Here is a 26809-nt window from a genome sequence, read left to right as displayed (position 1 = left end):
GAATACATTTTTGTTTCCTTTTATTCGGGTTCAATAAACACCACAATGTTGTCGCAATATAACAACTATTTTTGACCGAGTTTTGCTAATCGCTTCCGGCGTATTTCATCCATATCCATTGCTGGTTGCTGCTGTGATTGCTGAAGGCTCAATTCAATAGCTCGGGAGAGCTGTGCTTCTTCATCTTCTTGTTCTTCTGCCTCTGGCACAAACGGTTCATTCAAAGAGTAGCCACGGCCTCCGAAAGGTTCGTTGTCTTGTGTCTTCTTTTGCACTTGCGGCCGCGGCAATGTTCTTGCTCGTCTGTCTGCTACAGAATCCTCTAGATGCCCTCGCACCACAAAGATCGAATAGTCTGGTCACAAGAATAAAGGTGTCAATTTTTTATCACTACTTGTCATTATCATCATCATCATGGCGCAACACTCACTTTCATTGTGTATCTGATCAAGCAGCATACCCAGGTACGTCTCACTGACATATGTCGGTCCATTTTGCGTGGAATTCAAGTTGTACCATCGCCACGGAACGCCTCCAAACTTGCGCAATGTAAACCTAGATAAACCCGTTAGCTTTTAAATAGATAGAGGTTCGACATTTTTGGTGCTTGCCAGTGCTTATCTAGGTTACATATGAATGCTAATTCGTTCCTGGAGCAAAGATAATATCGTTAAAAAGCGAGATTATCGATATGAAAAAGAACAACTCACTCTGGGTGCTCCCTTGCATTTCGCGCTTCTTCAGATTGCCACGGCACTAGGCCAAGGTTCCATCCATCGCGCAGTGCCTTTTGTATTACCTAAGCAGATGAAGCGTTTCAGATATACGTATAGCAGTTAAATGGATTTTTGGGGTCAACATTGTTACCTGTATACTAAAGTAACCTGTATCATCATAGTTACGTTCGGCGGCATCAACCCGACCGGTCATGGCTATCTCCTGTTCATCCAGTATCTGTCCTATTTCTGCAAGATCGATGGCAGTGTAATAATGGCCTATGCAGTCAATTTGGCTGAGTATATAGTAGACGCTAGTTCGCTACAAAGGTGCTCGCAAAACTACCTTGAAGCAACGCGCTGTGAAATGGGACACTTAGATGGCAAGTCGTCATGGCGAACTCAAGGCAGCGACTTACTTTAGTGCATGTTGCGCACACAGATTGCCTTCTTGCTGCATACTGATTAGCCATCGCCGTACTTGGCAATCAAAGCGAGCCGCACCTTTTCAAAGACTATGTCAGGTACAAGATCCATGCTGATACACTCTTTCCATAATTAGATTGGCCATCCAATGAAACCGATTTCGCGGCGCTGGCAAATCAGATGTCGCATCTTCCTCCTTCCTACCTCATCGTGCATTTGAAATTTCAGATAACAAGATGAGTATCCAGTTTTCTTTTTAATGAAGATAAGCAAGGCAATGCTATCTATGAGTACAGCAGAGTTGAGCCCATGGACTGCGTCGTCGACGAAGAGCAGTATACTCTTTAAACGCTAAGTTCATACACGCAGTATTTGCCTAATCGAAACTCGCGAGAGCGATCGCGGCAGACCGAAGACGTAAAGAAGGATGCGGACGTTCGCATGAGAAAAGCGTCAATCAAGCGAGTGTACACGCTCTACACGGATCAGGACGAAGTCAGATTCTACAAATTTTGAGAAAGTTCTGAGTGCTTCAGCTGCCGCAAAACATTTAGGCATCCATGTTCGTACAGCTCAAGGACGGGTTAAACAGTATGAGGCGAATCCTGATAGCACGTTCGAGAAGCGTAAGACGAATGGTCGTCCGCGTATCCTTGGTGAAGAGCATAAGAAGGTCATTCTAGAGTACGTCGATGAGAACCCTTCGGTTGCCTTGAAGCAGTTAATGGTGCGACTGCTTCAGAGGATTAAAGGACTCAAAGTCTCTAAGAGCACCGTTTATGACTTCACGAGGACGCAGTGCAACCTATCACTTAAGAATGCCCGGTTTCGGCCTGCAGATAGGAGCAGCGGGGTCAAGATTCAAGAGCGCCTTGATTGGGTTCGCAAGTAGGAGGGAACCGATATGGACTTCAGGACTAATTGTGCCTTCCTATAGATGAGTCTGCCTTCCATGTCAACATGAAGCGCAGTATGGCCTGGTCAAAGAAAGGTTCGCCTGCAGTTAACACTGTGCCCAAAACACGAGCGCAGACAACCACCATTTTGGGCGCGATCTCTGCCTCAGGTTAATTAAGTGCAGCCTGAGACTGCCACAGCCGTTAGCCAAGAAGAGAAAGCGAGGAAGCTGTGCTGGGCTTATGAACACAACAGGTCACTACCTAAGCTTCTTAGTCATGACTGATAGCGAAAAGCCGAAGTCTACATCTAAGTCTACAGAGATCCAAAGAATTTTGGATATCTAGCCAAGCGCACCAGTTTTCCTGGAGTCCGGTAGGCTACTCGTCAGTATTTAGAGGCTCAACAGTCAATTAAATATGTTGCCTTAGATGAGAAATGCATCTTTGTGGTCATGGAAGGTTTTTGTGCGGTACACACACTCAAAAAATGGTCGACAGCGGGTCTACTGCGTCATCTTGCAAGGAGATTACTTTCCAGCGATGATCCTGCGTTTATGGAAAATCTGAAGACGCTGACTGCGCTTTTCTGGGACAAAAACTGACTGCTGTAACCGAGAAGAGTAACATAGGTGTGATATCCAAGGTGCAAAAACTGGTCAATACCGCAGGTAGCATTCTCACGAGCCCAGCGACCGAGCATATCATTCTATTGAATCTTCTCGCGGTAAGTTTATTGATGTTCACGACTTTTTAATAATTTGGATCTAATTTTTGGACGTCACCGCAGCAACACCAAATATCATACACCACTACGGCGAGGTCCGAGATGATCAGGGACAAGCAAATTTGCTGCCAAGCGCGCGTGCGGTCACTTCAACAGGTGATAGGTGGGCAGCACCAGATGATAGACTGGAACAAGAGAGTACAAAAAAGAGGTTACGGGCGAGTGATGTTAAGCAACTGTCAAGTGACGAAGAAAAATTGATGGCAATCATAGGATATTAGTAGGTTGCTGAAATTTTTGCGACAGTGGGTGAGTACTTAGTTGTATTCATGTAGTGGAGAAAACAATGTTCTTGGCCTGAGGAGTAATGGTGTCGTGCCCAAACGGTTCGCCAGCGTCTTGGCCGACATGACGCGTATGCTGAGCTTCCCACTGGTACTAAAAGCTACGTCTAAGGAGGTCGCGATTTTATCGCAAATTAGCATGACAAAGAGGCTAGGCGGCATAAGCCAGATGATTAGTAGTATGCAGCTCCAGGACTCTAATGACAACTTGTTGTACATACATCACCTTGGAGGAGAGCGAGCAAAATAAACAGGAGGCTGGGACATGCAGCGCTCACGAAAATATAAGTACAAAAAGTTACCCGCGTTTCATTGCTATTACCCATCCACAGAACATCCACAAATCTGACGATATTTGTAAGTATATTGAGTCTCGGCGATATCGATGTGCCTTATTTCCATCGTATGCACCTGAACTCAATCCTATCGAGCAGTTTGGTCGGTCGTCAAGAGCAAAGTTAAGCGCAACGGGTTATTGGAAAAGGAGACACTAATGACCGGAATCAGCGAAGCGTCCAATAGCTTAACGCTGAGCGATTTTGAAGGCTTTACTTCTCATTCCCATAAATGCTTAGATAAGTGTCGCAACAGAGAGCAACTCTGATGCGATTCGCAAGAAAATCGATGTCCATACATTTGGGAGATCATGGGTAACGCGCAAATTTTAAGATGCGGAATAGAATGAAGGGTACTTTAAGGTAAGCGATCTGTGATGAGACAATTTTAATTCAAGGTCTCGGAGACTTTTGTAAAGGGCTGGAGAGGGTAGAGAATCCATCAGTTCCTTCCAGTAATCCGCTCACATTTCATATCGCTTTTATGCATAACACCTCGAGTGCATGTGTCGTTAAGCTCATAATACTGAAGAAGAGGCTACTCAAAAATATCTATCTTTAAAAAGATGTTATATTGACGTGAACATTAACGTGATTCAGCAGCTGTGGCTGGTACCAAGACAGATCACTTCTTGCTTTTTTAGCTTGAACACTGGATACGAAGGGGCATTGCATTGTCATGCATAATGTGCCATTCAATCATCCTAGAAAGGCAGGTGGATTTATAGAAAAGCATGGTTAGCTTCATATTCCCAGTTTTCAAGCGATCGAATGTCAAAGCAGGGATCAGAAGGAGCCAGCTTTCTGAATAGGCACTTTCAAGGATATAAATTTCACAGTTACTACCGTTACTTTCGTTACCACCGTTACTTATGTAACTACCATGGCCATGTCCAGCGAGCAAGGTGAGCTTAAGCCAATGTTATTGAATTGGCTTTATTTTCTGATAAAATTCAAAGCGTCTTTCTGTGATATGGTCAGATGACTGCCATATCGATTAAACGACTGTTTGTAAACTTCAACGTCTGATCGATGTACGTAACAACTGTTGTCTAGACTCTTGTGCGCACTTCGAGATCTTTTTGGCCAGGTCGCTGACATTACGCAGGTGTCGAGCATGGCCCGTTTGGCATCTTCTTCGTCGTGGTGCTTGGCCAGCAGATGCCTCTCATGCTGCGTGAAGAAGTAGGCTGGAGCTACTATGGGCTGCCTTGTTCGCTCCAGTGTAAATTTCTCGATTGAATCGGCCGTGGCAATGAGGCACTTGTTGGCCCAGTGATCCCATGTCACCTTCCAAAATGGATTCCCTTCTTCCCTGATAAAGCCGCATAGGCCTGGGTCCAATTCACTCTCCAAAGCGATGCTGCAGAATGATGTGCTGCAGAACAACGAACTAAAGACATTATTGTCAGCTCAGTCTTGAGTAAGTAACGAATGTAAAAGGTCTCTATTTTTTATTAATTTTTGCAGCAAACGGTGCAACTAGTGCTCTATATCACTTAAATGCGACTGGATACCTTGACGGAACAAGGTCTGACATATCGTATATGCCAAACTCGAAATCCACCGAGCCTAGTGGAAATCCAACATAGAATTGACCCTATGTTCATCGCGAGAGCAATCCGATACTGTCTGTCAGCCTTGGAAAAAAGAAAAGGTTTTTCTGATCATGCTCATATTCAATGTGGACGGATTCTCGAGCCGAACCTGCGCAAACAGCAGGATCATTGTGAAAATGCCTAATGCGTTCCTTAAGAGCGCCATACGAATTATTTGCAAAGCTCACCTTGCTCGCTGGACATGGCCATGGTAGTTACATAAGTAACGGTGGTAACGAAAGTAACGGTAGTAACTGTGAAATTTATATCCTTGAAAGTGCCTATTCAGAAAGCTGGCTCCTTCTGATCCCTGCTTTGACATTCGATCGCTTGAAAACTGGGAATATGAAGCTAACCATGCTTTTCTATAAATCCACCTGCCTTTCTAGGATGATTGAATGGCACATTATGCATGACAATGCAATGCCCCTTCGTATCCAGTGTTCAAGCTAAAAAAGCAAGAAGTGATCTGTCTTGGTACCATCTTGCCACAGCTGCTGAATCACATTATTATTCTTGGTCTTCTTAAAGTAAATCTCAATAAAACGAGAGTGTCGTCAATACAATACACACGCCTGCATTGAAATGCTGTGATTATGCCTGCCGAGTGACGATGAAAATACAAACGCAGTTACAATAGAAGTCGTACTAGTGGCATATATGCTTTTATGGTCCACTTCATTATGCTCTGCTCTTTCCGCGTAAGGAATTAGCCTTGACGGTGAGCAAATGACAACATGATATCGAGCGTTCAGATTATGACAATCGGAATGATGCTGAAAGAGTGTCACGGTGGAGAAAAGTCGATGATATCGACGATGGAGAAAGTGCTAATGGCAGAGCACTTATGCACATTGATCTAGGCGAGCGTATATCTTAGTAAACCAGGAATTCGATGGCACCATGCTTGCAGTAGCGAAGCGGATGCAAAACCGCTGGAGATTGGAGGTTATGAAGGCCAAGCGAGGTTATCATTTAATGCGGATTTCACTGAAAACCTTTTCGTTAGGGAGACGAGCGCAGCGACCGCCAAAGCACTTGTAAAGAGAAAAAAAAAGGTGAGTAACAAATATGTATCCTTGCGAAAGCCAGCATTCAGTCGCCCAGATAACAGACATCCTACAAGATGCATTACCAGGTGTACTTGTTCCCAGTTTCTTCGATGGGCTGGAGTACCCATCGTAACACCTCGAAATGCCAAGCGGAAGAGTGAGACATCGGTACAGAGCCGAGCTGTGCATCTGCTTGGTGAACGGGTGCTGATACAGGTTGGTTGTGACCCCCTTCAGTTTGCCAATGTTGTCGTTGAGGTACGTCTTCCCCCTGCAAACTACAAAGGCATCTCATACCCTGTATTTTAAAACAATCGTTGGCAGTCAGCAGACCTACGTATGTATCCTATCTGTATCGCATAGGAGCAAAAGTAAAGTATCGAACTACATTTATTGTGATACAATTTAATCTGTACAAGAATTAAATTATGGGAACAACCGAAATAAAAAAAAAAACGAAACTACATGAAACGGTTCAACGAGAAAACGAGAAATAAAATGGAGGAGAGAAGAAAGAGATGGGTAAAGAAGAAGAAAAGTCTAAGGTTTTCTGTTGGCCTCCTGCAAAACGGCGTGGTAGTTTTCCGAATTACGTTTGAGGATATCCATGACTGGACCGAGCAATCGAGTAAATGCCTTTTTACCAAGCGTGACGCATTTGAGTTTTCCGTTGGCAATGACGGTGGCTGCCCGCGGTTTATCGTGCAGCAACGCGAGTTCACCGAAATAATCGCCCTTTTTTAGCCGATTTACTTCGTGCCGCTTGCCATCCACGTCTCGGTACACCACTGCTTCTCCATCTTCGATGAGATAGAAATTCTCACCCACGTCGCCTTCTGACATTACAATGCCCTGGTCGTCAAACTGCACCGGTTCCAGTGCGTCTGCAACCTTGTGTCGTTCATGGAGCTCCAGCGACTTTAGAATGGGGACCTCGGCTAAGAATTGCTCATACATGCGACGTTTCTTGGCCGTGCTGTCCATGAGAATCGACCGGAATGTGATCCGATCGAGCGCCCACAGCACAGCGTCCGACGTTGCGACAATCGTAGCGGCTCTCGGTGCATTGTACATTAAAGCCAACTCGCCAAAGCTACCGTTCGGCCCGTAACTCGTCGCTTTGATCGCAGGGCCGTCACTCTGCTCGAGAAAACAATCAAACGTGCCGGATTCTACAACATAGTAATAGTCGCCTTCGTCTCCCTGCTGTATAACCACGTCGCCTTTTTTTACTCGCTTCTCTTCCATGGCATCTATGACGTGAGTGCGCTGGTCGTCATCGAGACACTTGAAAAGGAAATTATTTGCTATGGCGGCATTAATGCTCTCGCGCTGCTGGTCGGTTTTAGGATGCTTCACGTAATCTTCTTTGGAAAGGTGCAGTGAAGGCTGGATCGACTCGGCGCTCACGGAAACGCGGCGTCCGCGACTGGTTGGCACGGGCAACAGTGATGGCATATCATCTGAGACGGTATCACGCGCTTCGTCGTGCTCCAAACCTTCGTCGTCGCTTAACGGGTGTCGTTCCAAAACGGACATTTGCAAGTGAAATAGACAAGGGAAAGGAAAATAAAAAGAAGAAGAAATATCAAGTGCGGAACCGTGGATATGGAAAAAACAGAGAAAAGAAAAAGAAGATTACAGCTTGTTTTGTTTAGACGGGGGTAATTGGCACTTTTCTACCCTCTGCTATTTTATTGGAATTGAGTCGGAAACTTTACACAATTCTGCCAACGGTTGTCAAAGTGAGAATCTCTCTTTTGTCACAGCAGAGTCATCACTCCTTACCCTGATAGCTCCAACTTTCGGCCCTTGACAACCCTGGTAACCAAAGGATGCGCACACGCGTTAGTTAAGAGTGCACAACGATGGTTGATGGATGTAGTTTTGCACAACAGCCTGCTTACTTTTGGTAGTAAACGTAAAAGAAATCACTGTACAGCAAGGTCTGGATGAAGCCCGCAACCCATGCAATCCAATCCGTGTAATTTTTCTCGGTCGAGTACCGATAAATCCAGTTGAACAGATACAGAGCTCGGTAGGCGCCAAGTGCAAATAAATAGTGAGTCGTGATTGTTTCGGCCTCGCCTGTTTGTTGCAGCATATAAAGTTGCGGCATAATGGCGACGGACTCTAGCCAGATTGAAAACGACCAGAATACCTAGAAGAAAACATTGCAGCGTTTTCCGTTGTGTGTAGCAATCTAGGATGGGACACCCCCAACCTCCGTACCTCGAGCGGTGTATACTTGTATGCAGTGGCCAAGCCCAGCACGACTGCAAACAGGACTAGGAACTCAAACCGAAACGTATCCAGAGATGTGTCGTACGAGGCGCGGAACTTGACCTTCATCAAATATAAGATATAGACAGATGATACGATAAAGAAGATTTTCATGCAAGTATTGTACAATGAATAGTAATGGACGGCAAGGTCAAGATAGCGCGTCATGAAAACGATTGCGTACAAGAGCTGCGTCTTGAACGAGATACCTTTTATGCAGTCAGCGTTGGCTTTCAAAGGGATTGTCATCATTCTATTTACCAACACATGATTTGCTGGTTTGTATCTTGGCGAGCAAGATGAAAATTGACATCAAGTGCATCAAATCGGCTGTGAGGCGAAAGATATTCATGATGGAGGAAAGAGAGACGAAAAAAAGAGTTGGCAATGCTTCATTGGCTTGGAAAGCGAAATAATAATTAAGGAGATAGGGGCTAGCAAGGCAGCATTGTTATTTAGTGTAGATCACTACTGCTTCCCGGTTGCCCTGCCAATCCCATCAGGATACTTGCGCTAACCACGAACCCCACAACTACTGACATGACACGAACTATGCGGCGCGCATAGAGTTGTGGAAACGAGTTGGGGCGCGCTGTCGTAATCGGGTTGTCTCGCTTGAGCAGCAAAGCTGTCAGTTGTTCTAGGGCAAATTCACCGTCCAATTGGAAGGCCGGTAAAATGTTGAGCAGCGCCAGCGCTAATGTAAATGAGGAAATGTACCTAGATCACATGTTACTACTACAATACCAAGCACGGGATCATGGTTATGTCTCTTCTACCTCAAGAATAGCTCTGAGATATGCGGTATGGATACTGGTAAGAACCAATAACGAGGGCGTAGCATGCCTACTTTGACTGTTTTTTGTTTTCAAGGAGTTTTAATAAATGGACCCTTGCAGATTCGATCATATTACTATACTTGCCACTCTCCCAAATATCGACAAGCTCTCCTTCAAACACAAAGGCATTCTCTGCACCGCCCATCCAAGGCGGCTGTTTGGTATAGATGCGCACGATTTGGCCTGCTATTGAAGGCGTATACGGACTAACGCACACGGCGCCGGCCTGCGATGAGCAGTCAGAGTCAGACATGCACCGTTGCACGTCCGGCTCCACTAGAACCTGAGCAGTCGGCAAGCACATTTTATACTGTGGTGTCTATAGAAGATGTTGTGATATTGTAAAATTTGCACAAAGCTTGGCCTTTGCAAAAACTTACACTGTCCACTAATGTAAAGTCGCGGAAACATGACACGGATGCGTTTTTGGATCGGCCAAACGGTTGGTCATCGTCGATGCTGCAGCAATCCGTCTCCACTGATTGCATTGATGTACAAAATCCATTGATAGGTCTGCTCCTTGCCTCATCTGCGAGAAGATAATCGTTCCAGTCGATAATATTTCGGGCTAGCGTCGCATCATCTAGCCGATAAATAACCGAAGACAGTGGCAGATGCTGCGCTAAGGGCGACTCGTGTCTGACGCTCACGACGCTGACACCACCGGTACTTTCCAAAGACTGCCATCCAGCCAGGGTCAAGCATAGTTTCAATCCGCCAGAAAGGAGAATAAAAGTCCACAGGTAAAGTACAACATTGTGCCACACACCGGCGCAGATGATTTTGAGTTGGCGGAAGGGAGACAAGAGCTGCATCGATTCATCGGGTATATTGACAAACGCTCCAGGGTATATGTAGTAGATGAAGACACCTGCGCTTTTTATGGGCACTTTCTCGCTAAGTAAAATTGCAGTTAAGTACTAGTATACACGTTACGCGGTATGCATTTCAAACGTACGTGAAGGAAGCGATGGCATGTCCAGCTTCGTGGAAAACACCACATACAAACAGAGCACCGAGATAGTATCCAATGTGACTCAAGGGAACGGTAACGCCCGGTATCTTGCGCGCGGGATGGTTAGCGAAACAGGAACATCAACGTTGTGTTTGCAACTGTACCATGGGCAGGAAGACTTGATGGTTATCGTCATCGTCGTCGGTGAGCGAGCGTTTAGATAAATGTGATGTTATGCCTGTCAACGCATGTTTGAGCGCATAGGCGATCTGCAAAGCAGCGTATGCAATGACCACAACGCCGGCAACCATCGAGAGGATGCCTACAACAGTTCCGACCGAAAACCACGCGTGCCAAAACGCAGGTGCAAGGTTTGCCAGGCGATCGAATAGACGATTACACTTTTGCGTTGTGTATCGCACTTGGAAAAGTCGAATGTACCACTGATCGCGTGCTGCTCGTGAATCATTGGTAGTGGTGGTAGTTGGAAGAATCTCGGCCTGGGCACGATGTCGTCGAGGTCCCTGTATTGCTTCCGAGTCAGAGACACTCTATTTCTATTTCTTTAGGCAGCGTTTATGCCGTGCCTTGTCGCTCACGTAATACTTGAGTCCAAACACTAGTATATATAGTATTATCCATAAGCAAAGAAACTGGAACGTCAGGGACAGGAAATCCATGGCATTGCTCGAAAGGAAAAAACGGAAAGAAAAGAGAGATTCTTTTTTAAGTTTTGCACGGTGCACGGACCTTTGCTCAGTGAACTCCATTTATTTGAGGACTAGTGCTCTCGAGAGTTTTTCTTTTGCTGTGATAATCGATTTGTTTGCTTCGAAGCGATATTAAATGAGCTGTTTCGGTAGCGGTGTGGACCAGCACGCCTGCAGTCGATAGCAATCGGCCTGCAGTCGCACGTATCAACCGTTCGTACCAAAATGAAACCAGCGGCATTGCCTGCACTAGACCTGCGTCGTTGTGGACGGCAACCAACGGCAATAAGCAAAATGGATATAAAGTGCGCCAGAATTTCTTGTCATTGATTACTACCTTGCAGGGTCCACTGCTCTTCGTGTCTTTTAATTTTGATTCTGGACCTATCCTCGTTCACCTCTTCAAAAATGAGGTTGACGACCACTGGAAGCTCCAAATGGACAAACGGCAACAATCTCGGGCTGATCCTCTGGGTCATAAATACGGTGCATCTGTGCTGTCCATCAAAACATATGCTGTTGATCGCAGGCTCGCTCCGGTTTACTGCTTTCCAGACAAGCAGCACGCTAATTTAACATCACCGATAGATTCCAGAGTTAGCTACTGCTGCCGCTGGAGTGCTTTACTTTTTTATATGCACGGCTACCGGCGTATGTTTTCCACACCCTCAGTGACGAGTAAAGGCGACGCAAAACTAGCGTTGTGGTGGTAGAACTGGTCGAGGATTCGATCTTGCTTGGTTTGATCAAAAGAAAATAGCTGCTTGACTAGCTCTGTATGTACACTTGCTCTTTCAACAACGCTCCCCGATTAAGCATGCACTTTTTTCGTAGAAAACAACCTACCCCACACAAGCCGCCCGTAAATATCTTGGTTCATACAGTGCAGGGGAAAAAGGAAAAGGAGGAACGAGGAGGAGTAAGTAGGAAAAGAAAAAAAGAAAAAGCACAAGATGCATGTGGGCGAGCTATACCTTTGCCTTGCTTGGTGATACGCAAAGTTTGTGCAACTGCCTCCTGTGGACGGACGGAGGGCGCAACCCGACCATCGCCGCTGCCGCTGCCTTTGTTTCTCTATACCTCCTCTTGCAATGGACCCGCTGTACGATGAAGGTGCTGTGGGGGCCGGCGATTTTGTAAAGATCTTTCCAGAAGATATCCTGGACATTATATTTGGATATTTGAAACTGAAGCAGCGACTTGAAGCAGCCAAAGTGTGTCGATCGTGGCGATGGTTCCTGCTTCATATCTGGCGGCGCATGTGGCAGCAACTCGATACGGAGCCCTTTGGAGGCTTCACGGTATCCTCGTATGATTTATACGCTGATTACATACGATACCAAGACGTCCAGAAACTGAACTTGGCGTACTATCGCTACGACAATGGCGAGATAAGCAAGCTCCTGCGTCGTTTCCTGGACAATGGCACGCGAAGTTTACGAAAGCGTACGTGGACAGCCACCCAGATATATACCTAGCTTGCCCTCCGCTTTGAAAATCTAAATCCACACGCGTGAAACTAGTGCAAATTGCTTCAATCAAACAACTCGATGATCCGTTATACCGACTGATCCAGCTCAACGGTCCGACTTTGCGCAAACTGGAGTTTATGCAGTGTGGATTACCGCTCAACACGATATACAACAAGAGCATGGAACTGTGTCCGAATCTGACGGCATTTTACTACGATGTGGATGACAGCAGCTTGATGCAGCAAAGGATACCGATAGACGAACGGCAATGGTACATACCGGACCGACCTCTCGACCTCGAAAGTTTAGCGATCAGCTGGGTTGCCGGATACATGCCAATTTACAAGCTCATACCGTACCTCCCAAAGTTACGATCGCTGAGCATTGGAAAGAGCGTGCAGCGGCCAGCCGAGCTGCTGCAAGCGATAGACCGATATTGTCCAGACATTGAGCAGATCAACTTTACTACAGCCCGTGCAGTATACGGCACAGTGTCAAAAACGAGACCAGCGAAACCAGTGCTGAAATGGTTCAATGTCATCTATCAAGATGGTTTCGATGAATCCATGAGCATTATACCCCTACTCACAAAGCATCATTCAACCTTGGAGAGGTTTGGTGTCATGTTCACGCAGTCGCTTCCCAGCCTCACTCTGCAAACGCTGGCACGTTTGGGCAGCGGCGGTAGCAGGCTGAATAACCTGAAAACAATCAAACTAGGAGGTCTAGGTGAAGCGGAAGGCGCGACCGAGAACTTGATTGCATTCCTAGACGCATCGCCGCAACTCGAGGAAATATCGCTAGACCTGGACGACATCGTGACCGATCAAGTAGCGGCAGCGCTCGGTCGATTGCACAATGTGCGCAGTTTTGAGCTCATACGAAGTGGAATTTTACCTTCCTCGTCGCTCCATCAACTGTTGAAGGAGTGGGGCCTGTTTGGAAGGTTGCAGTTTCTTTCATTTCGACACAACGATACCATTTATGACATGACCCTGATGGCTATTGCCAGTTACCTGGATTCTCTGCTTTGCTTGGACATCCACGACTGTCCTGGAATTACCGACGAAGGGTTGAGCATCTTTAGCGGTTTGCTGCATAACCTCAAGCGTCTAAACACGTTGATGGTCAGAGACTGCGATGAAGTTTCTCCTGAAGTGCTAAAGAAAACACAAGAGCTGCTAGAGCAGAGAGTGACCATGTGGTATCGCTACAGAATATAATTATTTTTTTTGGTTTTTCCACATTCAAGAAGTCATGGCACATCACAATCTTGGCTTGCTCAGAAAGAAAGAAAATGGGGGGACGGGTTGCTATTTACTATATTACAGAAAAACAAAGCGATGCAGAAGAATATGCTGAGAAACAGTTGAAAGCACGGAGAATGGGGAGGGATGGGTTTTCTTTTAATCTAATCTTCCTCTTTCACATCTTCGAGTGCACTGCTGCTGCTACCACCGCTGCTCGCGCAGCTGTGTCTATTTGCTGCACGCTGCATAGAGGATGCCGAAGAAGAGGAGGACGAGGATGAAGAATCCTGCCGTGGTTGCTGTTGTTGTTGCTGTTTGTTGTTATTGTTGTTGGCAATATAGCCACCCTTTCCGCTGAGGTTCAAGGTATCCAGCAACGTGTGGTACAAGAACTTGTATGACCAGACATTGCCACGCAGACGCCGGATATCCACAATGTAAAGACCAGGCAAGTTCTTGATCTTGCATAGCTCGACGCTGAATCGGACCTCCTCACCTGGATCTACCGCAGAGTCACCGTAGACAGTATCGCCGTGCAGCAGCGTCGCTGCGGGACTGCGTCGCAGCAGCATACGGAACGGAGTGCTGCCGCTAACACGTCGTTGTTTCTTTGTGGTGGTGGTGGTGGTGGTGGTGGAAGTATCTGATACGACGGGCTTGGAGCTGCTGCTCGATTGATGTTGGTTTCGCTGTTCTTGGTACGAGGGGCGTTGTTTGCGTCGTGGGCGCACGCATTTGATCTTGTACTCGCCATCTTTTTTGATTTCGATGCCCATAGCCAGCAAAGTCTGTTTCACTTCAATGAGGACATCCGTCGGTGAGCGTGATGTCAATGCGTCTTGATCGACAGCGCCGTGATGTACACGAAGCTTTGTGTCGTTGAAATCAACCGCGTATGATTTGCCGATAAGCATGGTTTTCAAAGGTGGCTGCTGCTGGTGGTGGTGGTGGAGGTTTTCTTCATGCAGCGTAAAACTGCGGTCACGTGTGCCTAAACAAACGAATTCAATTATTATTTGAAAATAAACTAAGCAATAAAAACTGTCAACACTCACTCAGTGGTTTCTTTTTGAACCATTCCATTAGCTTCTTGCCGGCACTCTTGTGCTTCTCCTTGTCGGCAGTCATCACCACTTGCTCAGACACTGATGGCATCACGTGCATTGATCGTCGCGGTGGTGACGATGCAGCAGAGTCCGCATGTCGGTCTTTGCCGGTGACAACCCGCTTAATGCCACTGTAACGCTGAGTTGCGCCGGATGACGACAGGACACTCTGTGAGCGCTGGCGGGAACCTTGCTTGCGGGAAAACGACATTGTCTTTTTGCCAGATGTATGCGATGTAGTGGGTGCTTGCAGGTGATCAGTCACAGAGTTGACAAGCAAGCTTAATGCCTTGCGACGCGTTCCGCGATTGCTGGAAGCATTCGAAGGTGTTGGTTGTGCGGCTGAGGAAGGACGAGGAGGAGAACCAGCAGCAACTGCAGCAAGGATCGACGAGGGTGGGGGGTGTTTTTTGTTTGGAGGATGTGTGGGCGTGGGAATCTGGGGAGTGCTGAAGCTGACACTGTGAGGCTGCTGCTGTTCTTGGTGTGTGTCATTGTTGCTGTTGTTGTTGTTGTTACTGTTGTGCTTGTGTATGCTAGATAGGAATTTAGCTTGCAATATGCTGGGTTCAGGCGTTTCTGGGACGTGTGCTTCGTGTTCGGCTTTGAATTCCGAGGTGTGCATGGATGCTGGTAATTCGAGAGAAGAAATCTCAGGCACTGCCGAGTCATCAGTCGTGGCAGCGATGGTTCCTTTCACTAGACATTGAGGTGGTGTCTCGGGAGCTGCCATTGAGCTGTCGCTGCTCGCGTTGTTTTGACCATCGATCTCCATGGGCTGATGATGATCTTCTTCGGGTACAACGGCGTCGTAACATTCTTCGGAGGCGCCAACCGAAGTTTCTTGCACCTGTGCTGCGCGATCATCGTTGTTGCTATTGGTAGCACTGATGATGCCTGCTGCTGATGGAACTGCTGGCTGGATTGGCAAATCGGCCTTCTGTGTGGCCTCCATTTCGAGCTCGGTCATGGTCTTGCGGAAGAGATCCCGATGAGGCCGCAACCAATTATGCTCAATAACAGTCTGCATCGTACATCGTTTTGCGGGATCGGGCACGAGCATTTTCTGCAAAAGATCCCGTGCGTCTGCGCTAACGTAATCCGGAAATGCCAGTTGCGTGTTGAGAATGTACTTGTAAAGAAGGTTGATGTTGTCACCTTCAGGATTGGCAGGATCGTCGTCAAAAGGCAGGTACCCGCACAGCATGGCATAGAGGATGACTCCGCATGACCAAATGTCAACGGCTGAGCCAACATACAGTCCTTCGCTGACAACCAATTCAGGTGCAGCGTAGCAAGGTGAGCCGCAGGATGTGGCCATCAAGTCATCCTTTGCTGAAGAAAACTGGTTGGCAAAACCAAAATCGGTAATGATAATGTTACGGTGCCGATCCAGCAAGAGGTTCTCCTGTAAATGATAAAAAAAAGGTTGTTATTCAAATTCAACCTGCATGGCAATGGATCTGGATGCTCTCTACTTTTTTTCGCATTTCTTCTTTTTATTTCTTCACTTACCAGCTTGAGATCTCTGTGCACAATGTGCTTTTGATGCATGTAATGCACACCACTAATCAGCTGAGCAAATAATCGACAAGCGTCGCGTTCCTTTAGGCAGCGGTGTGCCAAGATATACTCAAATAGCTCGCCTCCTGAAGTTTGCCGATTTAGCAAAACAGGGTATTACTGCTCAGATTGTACACTTGCCAGAGGCACATTGTAGGATGATGCCAATATACTTTTCCGTTTCGATCACGTCATAGAGTTTGACGATGTAGGGGTGGCGAACCGTCTGATTTTAAACGATGAAACTTTACAGTGAGTTGCTTTCAAATCTCAGGAAAAAATAATCTTTACTCACCCGTAGCACCGAGATCTCGCGCTCGACCTTGCTCATCCGGCTAGACGAATCAATGTGGTCTTTCTTTATCAGTTTGATGGCGACCTGGGAGGAGGTGAAAGCAATATCATTATCATCATTATCATAATCATCAGTATCTGCCGAGTCTCCTCCAGCTCCATCCCCCTCCCCTATTTTACTTTACCTCTTGGCCAGACTCTATGTGGATTCCCAACTTGACTTTGCCGAACTCTCCTTCGCCCAGCGTGTGCAGTAGCAGATACGGACCGAACACAGTCGGCTTGCGTCCCGGCGGCGGATGATAATGATACATTTGATAATAGTACTGCCACCAGGGCAGCTCGCTCTCGGTCACGGGGCGCACCGTAAGATAGCGTGGCTCTGGTGATTCCAGAGCAGCAAAGATACTCGGAGCCTGAATGGTCTCTCCGGCGGCTGAAGAGGAAGGTACGACTTCGGTCATTGCGTGGTATGACAAGGAAAAGAGAAGAGACGTTACGTGGGCAGGGGTTCGAATTTACTCTTTTATATAGATCGGTTACAGAAAAAAGGAGAAGAGCAAAAAACGAAAAAGAAAAGAGAGAAAAAAAAGAGAGTGTGTGACGAGTTGATACACACAAGTCAGTGAAAGAAAAAGATAGTTAGAGAGAGAGAGGGGGAAAGAGAGAGGAAGAAGCAAAGGAAAAAAAAGCTGTAACACTAAAAAAGAGAGTTTTTTTTCGTATGCGTGTGCGGTAGGGCGTGCCCGCGCATCGACGAACGCCGAGGGGGGAACACGCAAAATGAGAGCGATCAACAATGTGCTTGAAGTGTGCGACCCAACTGAAAAGGAAATCAGCAATGCAAACAAGGAGCGTAACTTCTTTCTCATTCAGGGCGCACAAACGGATCCCCACATCCGATATTTACGATCTGCACAGTGTTGGAAGTTGAATCTGATCAGTCTCCCGAAAATGGGTCATGGGCCACAGTTTCCCAATTTATTCGAGTCCAGTTACCACAGTTAGCAGCGACAAATCGACGAAGAATCGCTCGGAGAAGATGTACATATACCGAACTTAGTCTAAGAGCGCCTTCTATCTTCTTTAAGTTGTAAAATCTCCAAGTTCGCTTTCAATGCTACTCGAGGCGAGCTTGCGCATCAACAAAATAACCTAAAGACGGATCATTATCGCTGTGGATTTGAAGCACTCTACAATCTACGTTATTGCCATATGCTCCCAAAAACTCGTGAAATTCCATTGCACTTCATGATACCTCGTCGATGGCATTTTTTATTTTCTGATGTCACACCAATAACTGCTAAGAACAAAGGACAATAAGCGCGTATTGGTTAAGTAAATATCGTGGATGACCTTCCAGTCAAAGACGACGATGGTATCATCACATTCACTTCTGGCCCAATCGCAGCTCCCACAATGGAAGAACAGGTTGCAAATGAGTTAACCAGAAAATAGAGCGTTTTGCAATACAAACTCCATCATCAGCACATTATCCGCTCTACTTTGTCAGCTCAAAGCTATCAAAGAGGAGCCATTCCACCGGGGAAAATGTGGCCCACTTTGGGATGATGGCTGATCCAAAAAGTTTCGTCATGCGTTAAATTCCAAGAATGTGACCCCTGACCCGCTCATACTTGCAACACTATAAACCAAGTACCATTTACGGCATTGCTTCAGATGGAAACTATTAATGTTGCATGATTTTATAAATGATTTTGATTTTTTACAAATGAAAAAAGTGAGTGAGTGCGTGAGTAAGTGCGTGAAGGGTATTTGGACATAAAGAAAGGGAGAAAATGACATAAAGACATATTACACATAGAAGGATCACCATATGCTTGATCTGCAGTTATAATCTTCTTCGTCTTCAGCTAGGCCGTCAATCTCTACGGTTTCATAGTTGCCGTGATGATAACTGGCGGCAACGTAATCATCATCGTAGCTATCCTCCTTGTCCTCCTCCTCTTCATCTGCTGCGCTGTCATCCTGCTCGAGGTCCTGCGGATAATAGCAGTAACGGAGCGGGCTCTTTGGCTTTGGAAAGTATGCAATGATTTCTTTCCAGCTCTTGACTCGTGTCACGTTGGGCGGCAGCGGCCCAGAGGGCTGGTACAGCTGCCGAGACATGGACGTCAATGTGCCTGCTGTCTTTCGCGGCCGCTCGTGGTTCCACTTGTATTGGCCCTTGCGGTCATACAGCAAAACCTCCATATCCAGTGCTGCGCAGTCCAATGCATGGTTCAGATCGTCGTCAATCAGCACATCGACTCCAATCTCTTGACAGATCGCCGACTTGGGTTTAGACACGTATTCAAGCTGCTCTGCGTCAGACAAATTAAGGTTGCAGAAATAGATGCTGTCGAATATGCCTGGCATACATGTGTCAGCTTCCCAATGGCTGATAATACTAGTCGTCCGCAGCAGCAGCAGCAGCAGTAGCAGTAGCGTGCGTTATTATTTACCTGGGTAATGTTTGTCGACAAACTTCTTGGTCTCTTCGGCGATAAATTGCTGCCTCGACGTAATAATAACCAAATTGAACTTTCTCTTCTTGAGCATCTTCAATGCCTCCAGGGCGAAATCGTCAATGGGCCTGACCCTCGCAAAGTGATCGCTCTCGTAGAATTCCCGGATCTTGTAGCAAGCTTCTTCTCGAGTTCCGAGTGCCGAACTGTTGTGGGCTGAACTATAGCCATATGCCTCTAAATCTGCGAGACACAAGTCAGTGTGGTACACCTCGTTGTGCCACTCGAGCAGTGCTTCGAGCGTATGCGCCAACGTCTGATCCAAATCGACAGCGACGGTCTTGCGCTGCGGTTTACTGAATATCATGGGCATTGGTGGGACAGCGAATGGGGCCCTGGAAAAGAAAGCACTGTGTTGTCAGGAACAAGGAAGAGAAATCTTTTTTTACACTTGAACATAACCTATAACATGCCTTCTGAGTTTGGCGCTCGCGGCGAAACAGGAATGGCAAGCATGCATGCAACTCTCGTTTGTGCACCCATGCGTACGTCTCTCTTTCCAAATCAGTTCATCACTCAATTGCTCACAGATGACCTCCCCACATGAAAATATCATGTATATCATATTCCTTGTGTTATTATATCCTTCACATTAAGCTTAAAGTTGTTTCAATGCGAATTAAGTGATTTTATTTGCAAATGATATTTAAGGAAAGATTGACCCTTGATGCAATGCGACAACGTTGTTTGTTATATGCACGCCTTAGGGGTGCGTCTTCATGGCCTTGATTCCCTGCCGTGAAAACACAGAATCCCCATCTAACTTGCGCTTTCAGCTTTCAGCTATCAGGCTGTGCTGCGTGCCCCAAGCCGTGTTTAACAACTCTTCTTTCCCACATCACTTTCAAGTGCAATCCAAATCGAACGACGAGATCCGCGTCGCTCAAACATGCAGAGAATCCATCATACTGGGCATTTACAAAACTATCAAGGCAGATCGACCTCCCAGTTGCTATCGCTCACCAATGCCCACTGCATCGCTCACGCTGGATGCCTGCGTTTACTTTCAAGACTTCTTTGTACGGAGAACATTGTCACATTTACGAAATGGCCGAAAAGGATTAAATGTCAATCAAAGGACGAGAATAGTTGGGAGATTGAAAGCGAGGCAGGGTGACAGGTGTAAAGGCGTCGACAACTTTATTCCATTCTTGTCTTACCAAAGCACGTTTTACAAACCATTCTGCATACTCCCGTTTTGTGCATGAAGAAAGTTTATCTGGGATCATGCCGGCGTCATTCTTTGTATGCAGTGAGGAGACGATATTTACCATGAGAGAAAGGAACAAACACACCGTTAATGCAATTTCACGCTGCTGCCAACCTGGCACGATTTCTATGTGTTTCAAGCATTGCACGTTTCTCTTCCTATTTAAGATCAATTAGAACAAAATGGGCCGCTTCCTCCATAGGCAGTCGACGAAAACTTACCGGAGATACCTCGTTGTCGCTGTATATAAGGCTAGTTTTTGATGCTTTCTTTTTGGTGCCTTCAGTTGCTACTGGTTGCGTTGACTGTACTTCACCTTGTTGCGGCGCTGCGGCTGCTTGCGTCTGATCTTGTGCTTGCGCTAAGTCTTGAGCTTGCTGTGCTTCTTGTGATTGCTCGTTGGTAGCATTTGTGCTGGCGGCAGCGTTCGCAGTCGCATTGTATTCGCCGCCTGTAGCGCTTGGTGATGGATAGTAGGCATTTGGAGCAGGAGGAGCCTGATATCCAGGATATGGCGGCGATGCTTCAGGAGCTGCGCCGCCTGGCTGTGGCGGTGAAGTTTGAGGAGGGTAGGGTGCACCGTAAGGCGCGCCGTATGCTGGTGGTCGTTGGTCAGCGCCACCCCAACCAGGATAGGCAGCCGGTGCACTGTGGATTGCACAACACAGGGATGAGCATATGTCCTCAAAAAAGTTCGCATATGCAGATCGTTTTCGACTTACCCTGGCGGTGGTGGTGCACCGTATCCATATGGTTGCGGAGGGTAAGGCTGATAATACTGTCCATATTGACTAGGATACCCAGCAGGAGATGCGCTTACCGGAGGAGTGGAATATGGCGCATAGTAGGGATAACTTGCGGCGGCAGCAGCAGCAGTGGGTGGTGCAGGCGAGGCTGCTGTGGGTGTGGCAGTGGCGACCGGGCTGGCACCGGCGGGTGGTGGCGGCGTAGTACCAGCAGCCGGATTTCCAGCCTTGTGTAGTGCAATTTGCTGTTGTATCTGCTCTGGTGTCAATTCTGTGTATTCCGTTTCGATACGCGGTCGTTTTGGGACGTTGCCGCCGTTTCTTTTGTTTTCGTATGCAATTAGATCTTCATATGGAATGCCCTCCATACCAAAAATCTCGATATCTAATGTTTCTCGTCCGGGCAATGCGTTCGGGACCCTACGCTAGACTTTTAATACACCAAAAATTACACGGTCTAAATTAAATATTCTTACTTTGTAATCTCTTCCTTGTGCACCTGCTGCGCGTGTACAGCCATACCGCCAGCAGTTGCTAAGCACATTGTTAGTCATGAGCTGCGAAAGCCTGACAGTCCAAAAAAACTAACTTAGTTTCTTGTTGCAAAAAGCGCATTTGAAGTGCTTGGCCTTGATGTTTCAATGTTCTGCATCAGTCAAAGTTTGCAGTGGAACACGGTTCTAGAGAACAACTTACCCTCTGGTGAGTAACAAGGACCTTGTCGTCCTCAAAGTCTTTTTCGCAGTACCAGCACCAAGGACGTGAAGCTTTGGACTTTTTCTTTTTACCCATGAGTGCCAAAGAGAGACAAAGAAAGAAGAAAAAAGAGAATCCTATAGAAGAAACAGTGACGCTGCCCTGCAAACCATTCTCCGACACCCGATTTGTTCCCAAAACCGGCAACTAAGTGCTATGGAAAATCGCATTCATGGCTGTCATTTTAATAGGATGCAAAGAAAAAAGTTTTACACAGCGAACAGTAGGTAATGATTGGGATGTCCGTATATAAGAGAGAGTGCCACATGTAAAGAAGGAGGAGAAGGGATGATGAAGCGAAGAAAAAAAAAGAAAAAGAAAAAGAAAAATGATGTAGTAGAGGGAAACAAGGGAAAAATGTTGCTGATCTGCTTATTCGAGGGATATTACTGTGCCTTCTTCTCGGACATGACTTCCATGCCGTTCTTCAAGACACCAACGCGCATGCGAGTCAAGAGATTTCGGGCTCCGTTAGAGTGGTTGTATACACCTCCGTTGAAGGCAGTAGTCATATCCTTGCCAAGACCAGTTCGGATGTACTTTTCGCCACCGGGATGCTCGTTGATAAATTCCTCCATATCGTACAAGATACCTTCGATCAAGATCCACTTTTTATCTTGCTTGTTGACAAGGTCCTGGTACTCATCCCACGTGAACACAGGGAGATCTTCAATCTTGGTGCCATACTGCAACTGCTTCTTGATAGCCATGATCTTCTTTTCTTGCATCTGGATTTTACCCTTCGTAACTTCGTTTGCGGGGAAAGTCTTCAAGTCGTATGCCAATCCGGTGAAAGAGAGCAACTTGATCAGCCACTTGGTAGGATCATACTGGTAGTAAACAATAGCGTTGCGGTAGTCCTGAGGGAACTCGTGGTGGAAGTTGTGATAGCCTTCACCCATGGTAACAAGGGCAGTAATCCAATGGTCGCGCGGGGTATGATGGTCATCAAAGGTATCCTCACCGAGGTAATGGGCCAAGCTGTTGACGCAGAAGGTAGCGTGGTGGACAAAGCAGAGACGAAGCACGCCAGCGTAGTAGAAACCGCCCTGAATAGAGTGCAATTGTCGTCAGTATCGGCCGCGAGCGGGGCCAAAATTTCGGGTAGAAAAAAAACAAAAAACTTACTCTGAAATCACCCCAACCCAAACCAGCGACGAACATAGGGAACAAGAAACCCATAATCAAAGCAAAGTAAGGGTAGTGCTTGTGCTGGAAGGTAACGACAGGGTCGGCTTTCAAGTCGGCAACGTCAGCGTAACCGATACGGTTCTTTGGGCGCTGAACAAGCATCCATCCAAGGTGAGAGAAGAAGAAACCACGATGAGCACTGTAGGGGTCCTTATCGGTGTCGGTCCATCTAATTAAGCCAACGTCAACGCGAGTTCACATTGATGATATCCCCTTTGCAGTTAATGTGAAATTTACCGATGATGCGCACGGTGGCCTCGAGACCACCAGTAGATAGAGCCTTCAACGGCGCCGCTACCTGCAAAGCAGTAAATCCATCGCAGCAGACGCTTTGCTCGGTATGCACGGTGTGCCCACATACGGTGGTAACCTGATGAAATCGCATCAAAAGTGTCAGAGCCATGCCAGCAAAAAGAAAGCAAAGACTTTTTTCATCACATACCAGCTGTAATACCGAGGCCGGTGATATAGTAATAGATGATGGCCCAAATTAAGGTCTTTGTTTGTAACTCTGTAGTCAATGCACCGTATAGACCGATCAATGGTGTGCCGAGAAGCAGAATAGACTGCACCCAGTTGACATGTTTATGCCAGTTTTGCAGGGTCGTTGGTTCGTCAAATAGAGGAGGCATCTGCTGCTTCTCCATTGGAGGCTTCCTTGCCTCGGACTTTGTGTATGCGTAAACGATGGTATCGGTAGTCGACATTTGTGTGTGTGTGTGTGTGTAAAGAAGAAGAGAAGATAGAGAAAGGCTTTCCCCCTTTTTCAGTTCTTTAAAGAGAATTGAAACGGGTTTTTCATTCGAGAAAGTTTCGGAGTCGCTGTGATCCACTGGGACGGAACAAGATTTTTTGTTGGGACTCACTTTGGGGCAGTGGGGATGAACGCCCAATAGAATTTCGCCATTGTATTTATCCCTTTCATGTGCACGTACATAGAAAGATAGCAAAGGGAGCGAACAAAACAGATAGTAAACCACGTAGTGGATGAGCATTTCAAAGTGCTGCGGTGAAAATCAGCGATTTACGAAGGACAATGTGTATTAATCCAACTACATTGGATTTAAATGATTAAAAATGTGTCCTAGATCGCTATCAGATAAAAGGTCGAATTTCCAAAAGGTGACATGACCTTGGCAGAAGCCTGCTGCTGCTTGCTAGGAAATCGAAAAAAAAGAAAAAAAAGATCACGAGCTGCGCAATGCCGACTTTCCAACACTTGGGTCTTTGGTGTAGTACGGACCTTGAGTGACAGGTCGATCTGTGCGCACGGTGTCATCAATAACGTCTCAAAAAGGCAAAAGCCCTTTTCCCTATCTGTGATGGCCGATGACGCCAGGCTGATACTTAGCTTTCGAAATTGCTTGCAATACCCGCCTGTAAAGGCTAGTGAACCATTCGAAATCACTTCCAGTTTGCATTTTACATTTGTCATCCACACCTGATTTCAATTGAACAACAGAGCTGACAACAGCACAGGCTTTGATGTTGATTTGGTTTTGGCTTCACGGTGTACGATGCAGACGGAAATACATGGACGCAGATATGGCCTGATGTTAGAGTGAGTACATCTAATGGGGTTCCCAATTTTTTGTTGGGCCGCAGTGAAACAGCTTGAAGAGCCGCTTCCCTTCGGGCGTCTTGGCAGATCAGAGAACACACAACCTCGTTTGGAAAGTTGCATGTTCGCTGCATCCCAAGATTACTTCTTCATGCTAGCTACGTGGCTTCATTTCTGCGGTTAGTCGATTACGCCTATGTTAGAGCTAGAATAAACGTTGTAGATCAAAATTTCTCTTTCCTTATTTATTTTGGAGAGCCGAGTGCAGTGCGTTACACTTTTGGACGGGGACATAAGTTCTATAGGCATGAACATAGTATGCGAATATCTAGGCGACTCAAAACAACATCAAGCACCTTGCTATCTTGACTCAATGTTGACAAACGCCGATAATAATTGGGGATGCGCGTTCCAAAAACGGGAATCCACTTCGATCACCCATGCGTAATGTCTGCATATAAAATATGTTTCGTTTCGATTCCTCGCTGTTCTTTTCTCAAGTTTACGTGAACCCACAATGAAAGCGCTGCTACTAGTCTTGCTTCTATTTGCAAGTACATTTGTTTTGGGCCGAGGTAAATCCGAGAGTCTGTAGCACATACTGAAAAGATAAGCAAAGACGTTAACTGATTGTTTGCTTCTGGATGAACAGTAACCACCGAGGATATCTCGGGCTGGACTTCCGATCAAGTACAGCAATATCTTGACAAGTACAACATTCGTTACAAACATAACGATCCATCGCTTCTCGATACTGTAAAGTACTACCGCGACGCTGCCATCGCCAATACGGAAATCTTTGGTGAAAAAATCAATCATGTCATCGATGGTCTGAGGATCAAGCTAGCGAAGCAAAAGGGTCTTTCCCGAGAGGACGCTGACGCAATTCTGTCTGACATCCAGCACTACCTGCGTCGACTCGAACTACAAGGCCAACTATCTGGCGATCGCGTCGCGCAAGCTCTCGAGCGTGTTCGCAGGGATGCCACTAAAAAGAAGATCGTCACTGAAGCGCAGTGGCGGGATATCTACAACGATGTCACCGGCTCATTCCAGACCCAGAGTTGGTACCAAAAGGTGCTTCATCGCCGTCCGGTGGATACACAAGCTTCTGCATCCTTGAACAAGTGGCTGCAAGGCGTTGCAAACCGCTTGCACGAAAGCAAGCAGTTTTCTCGCGAGCAAGCTAATGCAATAGCAGAGCAAATCCAAGAATCGTTTAAATCTACCAAGGATATCAAGAACCTCGGCAACAAGCACTGGCGTCAAAAGTTCAAGCATGATCTGGAGAAGCAAGGCCAGCTCACTCAAGACCAGATCCGGGACGCTCTGCGTGCAGTTGAACGTGAAGTGAATGCTTACAAGGTTTTCGCCATGGATTATGCCGGAGACACCTATGAGCAGACTCAAAAATGGGTGGGTGAAATGTCAGACAATATCAAAGACAAGGGTCACGCAGCCCTGGATTACGCCTATGAATGGCTGTACTACCTGAGAGACTGTGCTCTGAACACATGGCCATTGAGCAAATATTACGCACCATTAGCCTATCATCAACCCAAGAACCCATGGTCGCCGCAGGAGAACTATGCCTCGCTCAAATCCGCTGCCAGCTCCATCTCCCAAGACTTGTACTCTAGCGTTTCGTCTGCAAAGTCGGCCGGTGTAGGAAGCGCCTCCGAGATGGCCAACAGCTGGCGAGACTCGTTTGCCCATTACTGGCGCGACAAGGAATTCGATGCCTACCGCCGTCTCGGATACACCGAGGCCCAGATCGATTGGATCCAGTCTTACCTGGCAACCAAATTTAAAGACCAAAAGTCGTTTGTTAAACACAACATCGATGAAGCGATCAACACTATCAACAGATATTTGGAAGATACCAAGGTTCAGTCTCGAGAACAAGTCGAGCATCAGGTCGACCAACTAAAGTCGCTTTTGGACGCTTGGAAAGAAAAGGCAAAATCGTATACGTCGTAGTTTCTTTTTAGCTTTTTAATTTTTGCGTGTGCTGTATGTAGTAAATAAACAAAAATGTGTGTATCAAATGCGCATTCATGTATGGATGCAAGACTTGGCAGCAAATGTGCCGTGCCATCACTTTTCAACCAATAGTGGTCTCCTTGCCGACAATATCATCCCCCTTCTCCCCTCCCCCAAAAAAGAATCCATGTACAAATCAAGGGGGCGCCAGCATTTCGATGGCAAACGAAATACACACTGTACTTTAGCTGGCCCCCTTTCTTGTTTC

At 46.6% G+C, this 26809-nt stretch overlaps 13 protein-coding genes across 13 annotated transcripts; 3 read left to right on the top strand and 10 right to left on the bottom strand.

Annotated features, from left to right (window-relative positions):
- Nucleotides 1–65: 65 nt before the first annotated feature.
- On the bottom strand, nucleotides 66–1253 carry VTP01DRAFT_8797 (uncharacterized protein; the record flags this gene model as incomplete). The annotated part of the gene is made up of 8 exons (XM_069387957.1): nucleotides 66–355; nucleotides 431–555; nucleotides 612–650; nucleotides 711–799; nucleotides 868–995; nucleotides 1063–1076; nucleotides 1136–1170; nucleotides 1221–1253. 8 exons carry the CDS (start codon nucleotides 1251–1253, stop codon nucleotides 66–68), a joined length of 753 nt encoding a protein of 250 aa, XP_069241675.1.
- A 668-nt stretch (nucleotides 1254–1921) lies between these two features.
- VTP01DRAFT_8796 (uncharacterized protein) lies at nucleotides 1922–3359 on the top strand (the record flags this gene model as incomplete). Its single annotated transcript, XM_069387956.1, has 7 exons — nucleotides 1922–2030; nucleotides 2080–2208; nucleotides 2329–2414; nucleotides 2471–2506; nucleotides 2714–2765; nucleotides 2829–3045; nucleotides 3101–3359. The coding sequence occupies 7 exons, from the start codon at nucleotides 1922–1924 to the stop codon at nucleotides 3357–3359; spliced, it is 888 nt and encodes a 295-aa protein (XP_069241674.1).
- A 1021-nt stretch (nucleotides 3360–4380) lies between these two features.
- VTP01DRAFT_8795 (uncharacterized protein) lies at nucleotides 4381–5172 on the bottom strand (the record flags this gene model as incomplete). The annotated part of the gene is made up of 3 exons (XM_069387955.1): nucleotides 4381–4837; nucleotides 4962–5044; nucleotides 5152–5172. The coding sequence occupies 3 exons, from the start codon at nucleotides 5170–5172 to the stop codon at nucleotides 4381–4383; spliced, it is 561 nt and encodes a 186-aa protein (XP_069241673.1).
- Nucleotides 5173–6634: 1462 nt separating this feature from the next.
- Nucleotides 6635–7633, bottom strand: VTP01DRAFT_8794 (uncharacterized protein; the record flags this gene model as incomplete). Its single annotated transcript, XM_069387954.1, has 1 exon — nucleotides 6635–7633. One exon carries the CDS (start codon nucleotides 7631–7633, stop codon nucleotides 6635–6637), a length of 999 nt encoding a protein of 332 aa, XP_069241672.1.
- A 178-nt stretch (nucleotides 7634–7811) lies between these two features.
- VTP01DRAFT_8793 (uncharacterized protein) lies at nucleotides 7812–8729 on the bottom strand (the record flags this gene model as incomplete). The annotated part of the gene is made up of 5 exons (XM_069387953.1): nucleotides 7812–7821; nucleotides 7883–7915; nucleotides 8002–8255; nucleotides 8327–8586; nucleotides 8639–8729. The coding sequence occupies 5 exons, from the start codon at nucleotides 8727–8729 to the stop codon at nucleotides 7812–7814; spliced, it is 648 nt and encodes a 215-aa protein (XP_069241671.1).
- Nucleotides 8730–8832: 103 nt separating this feature from the next.
- VTP01DRAFT_8792 (uncharacterized protein) lies at nucleotides 8833–11761 on the bottom strand (the record flags this gene model as incomplete). Its single annotated transcript, XM_069387952.1, has 11 exons — nucleotides 8833–9097; nucleotides 9157–9232; nucleotides 9301–9535; nucleotides 9597–10113; nucleotides 10175–10278; nucleotides 10336–10695; nucleotides 10759–10790; nucleotides 10954–11136; nucleotides 11219–11448; nucleotides 11529–11655; nucleotides 11728–11761. 11 exons carry the CDS (start codon nucleotides 11759–11761, stop codon nucleotides 8833–8835), a joined length of 2163 nt encoding a protein of 720 aa, XP_069241670.1.
- Nucleotides 11762–11972: 211 nt separating this feature from the next.
- On the top strand, nucleotides 11973–13576 carry VTP01DRAFT_8791 (uncharacterized protein; the record flags this gene model as incomplete). Its single annotated transcript, XM_069387951.1, has 2 exons — nucleotides 11973–12327; nucleotides 12405–13576. The coding sequence occupies 2 exons, from the start codon at nucleotides 11973–11975 to the stop codon at nucleotides 13574–13576; spliced, it is 1527 nt and encodes a 508-aa protein (XP_069241669.1).
- A 188-nt stretch (nucleotides 13577–13764) lies between these two features.
- Nucleotides 13765–17030, bottom strand: VTP01DRAFT_8790 (uncharacterized protein; the record flags this gene model as incomplete). The annotated part of the gene is made up of 6 exons (XM_069387950.1): nucleotides 13765–14594; nucleotides 14659–16117; nucleotides 16225–16358; nucleotides 16414–16498; nucleotides 16568–16651; nucleotides 16752–17030. The coding sequence occupies 6 exons, from the start codon at nucleotides 17028–17030 to the stop codon at nucleotides 13765–13767; spliced, it is 2871 nt and encodes a 956-aa protein (XP_069241668.1).
- Nucleotides 17031–18396: 1366 nt separating this feature from the next.
- VTP01DRAFT_8789 (uncharacterized protein) lies at nucleotides 18397–19407 on the bottom strand (the record flags this gene model as incomplete). Its single annotated transcript, XM_069387948.1, has 2 exons — nucleotides 18397–18938; nucleotides 19032–19407. 2 exons carry the CDS (start codon nucleotides 19405–19407, stop codon nucleotides 18397–18399), a joined length of 918 nt encoding a protein of 305 aa, XP_069241667.1.
- Nucleotides 19408–20155: 748 nt separating this feature from the next.
- On the bottom strand, nucleotides 20156–20368 carry VTP01DRAFT_8788 (uncharacterized protein; the record flags this gene model as incomplete). Its single annotated transcript, XM_069387947.1, has 1 exon — nucleotides 20156–20368. The coding sequence occupies one exon, from the start codon at nucleotides 20366–20368 to the stop codon at nucleotides 20156–20158; it is 213 nt and encodes a 70-aa protein (XP_069241666.1).
- A 34-nt stretch (nucleotides 20369–20402) lies between these two features.
- VTP01DRAFT_8787 (uncharacterized protein) lies at nucleotides 20403–21842 on the bottom strand (the record flags this gene model as incomplete). Its single annotated transcript, XM_069387946.1, has 6 exons — nucleotides 20403–20462; nucleotides 20526–20952; nucleotides 21027–21470; nucleotides 21527–21584; nucleotides 21640–21679; nucleotides 21747–21842. 6 exons carry the CDS (start codon nucleotides 21840–21842, stop codon nucleotides 20403–20405), a joined length of 1125 nt encoding a protein of 374 aa, XP_069241665.1.
- A 350-nt stretch (nucleotides 21843–22192) lies between these two features.
- Nucleotides 22193–23704, bottom strand: VTP01DRAFT_8786 (uncharacterized protein; the record flags this gene model as incomplete). The annotated part of the gene is made up of 4 exons (XM_069387945.1): nucleotides 22193–22855; nucleotides 22935–23166; nucleotides 23235–23367; nucleotides 23440–23704. The coding sequence occupies 4 exons, from the start codon at nucleotides 23702–23704 to the stop codon at nucleotides 22193–22195; spliced, it is 1293 nt and encodes a 430-aa protein (XP_069241664.1).
- A 1371-nt stretch (nucleotides 23705–25075) lies between these two features.
- Nucleotides 25076–26538, top strand: VTP01DRAFT_8785 (uncharacterized protein; the record flags this gene model as incomplete). The annotated part of the gene is made up of 2 exons (XM_069387944.1): nucleotides 25076–25133; nucleotides 25211–26538. 2 exons carry the CDS (start codon nucleotides 25076–25078, stop codon nucleotides 26536–26538), a joined length of 1386 nt encoding a protein of 461 aa, XP_069241663.1.
- Nucleotides 26539–26809: the final 271 nt, after the last annotated feature.

The sequence above is a fragment of the Rhizomucor pusillus genome (genome assembly GCF_041956525.1).
Source record: "Rhizomucor pusillus strain CBS 183.67 unplaced genomic scaffold VTP01scaffold_5, whole genome shotgun sequence".
Taxonomy (NCBI): domain Eukaryota; kingdom Fungi; phylum Mucoromycota; class Mucoromycetes; order Mucorales; family Lichtheimiaceae; genus Rhizomucor; species Rhizomucor pusillus.
The sequence above is the reverse complement of the archived record's forward strand: the minus strand, read 5'-3'. Positions and strand labels throughout refer to the sequence as shown.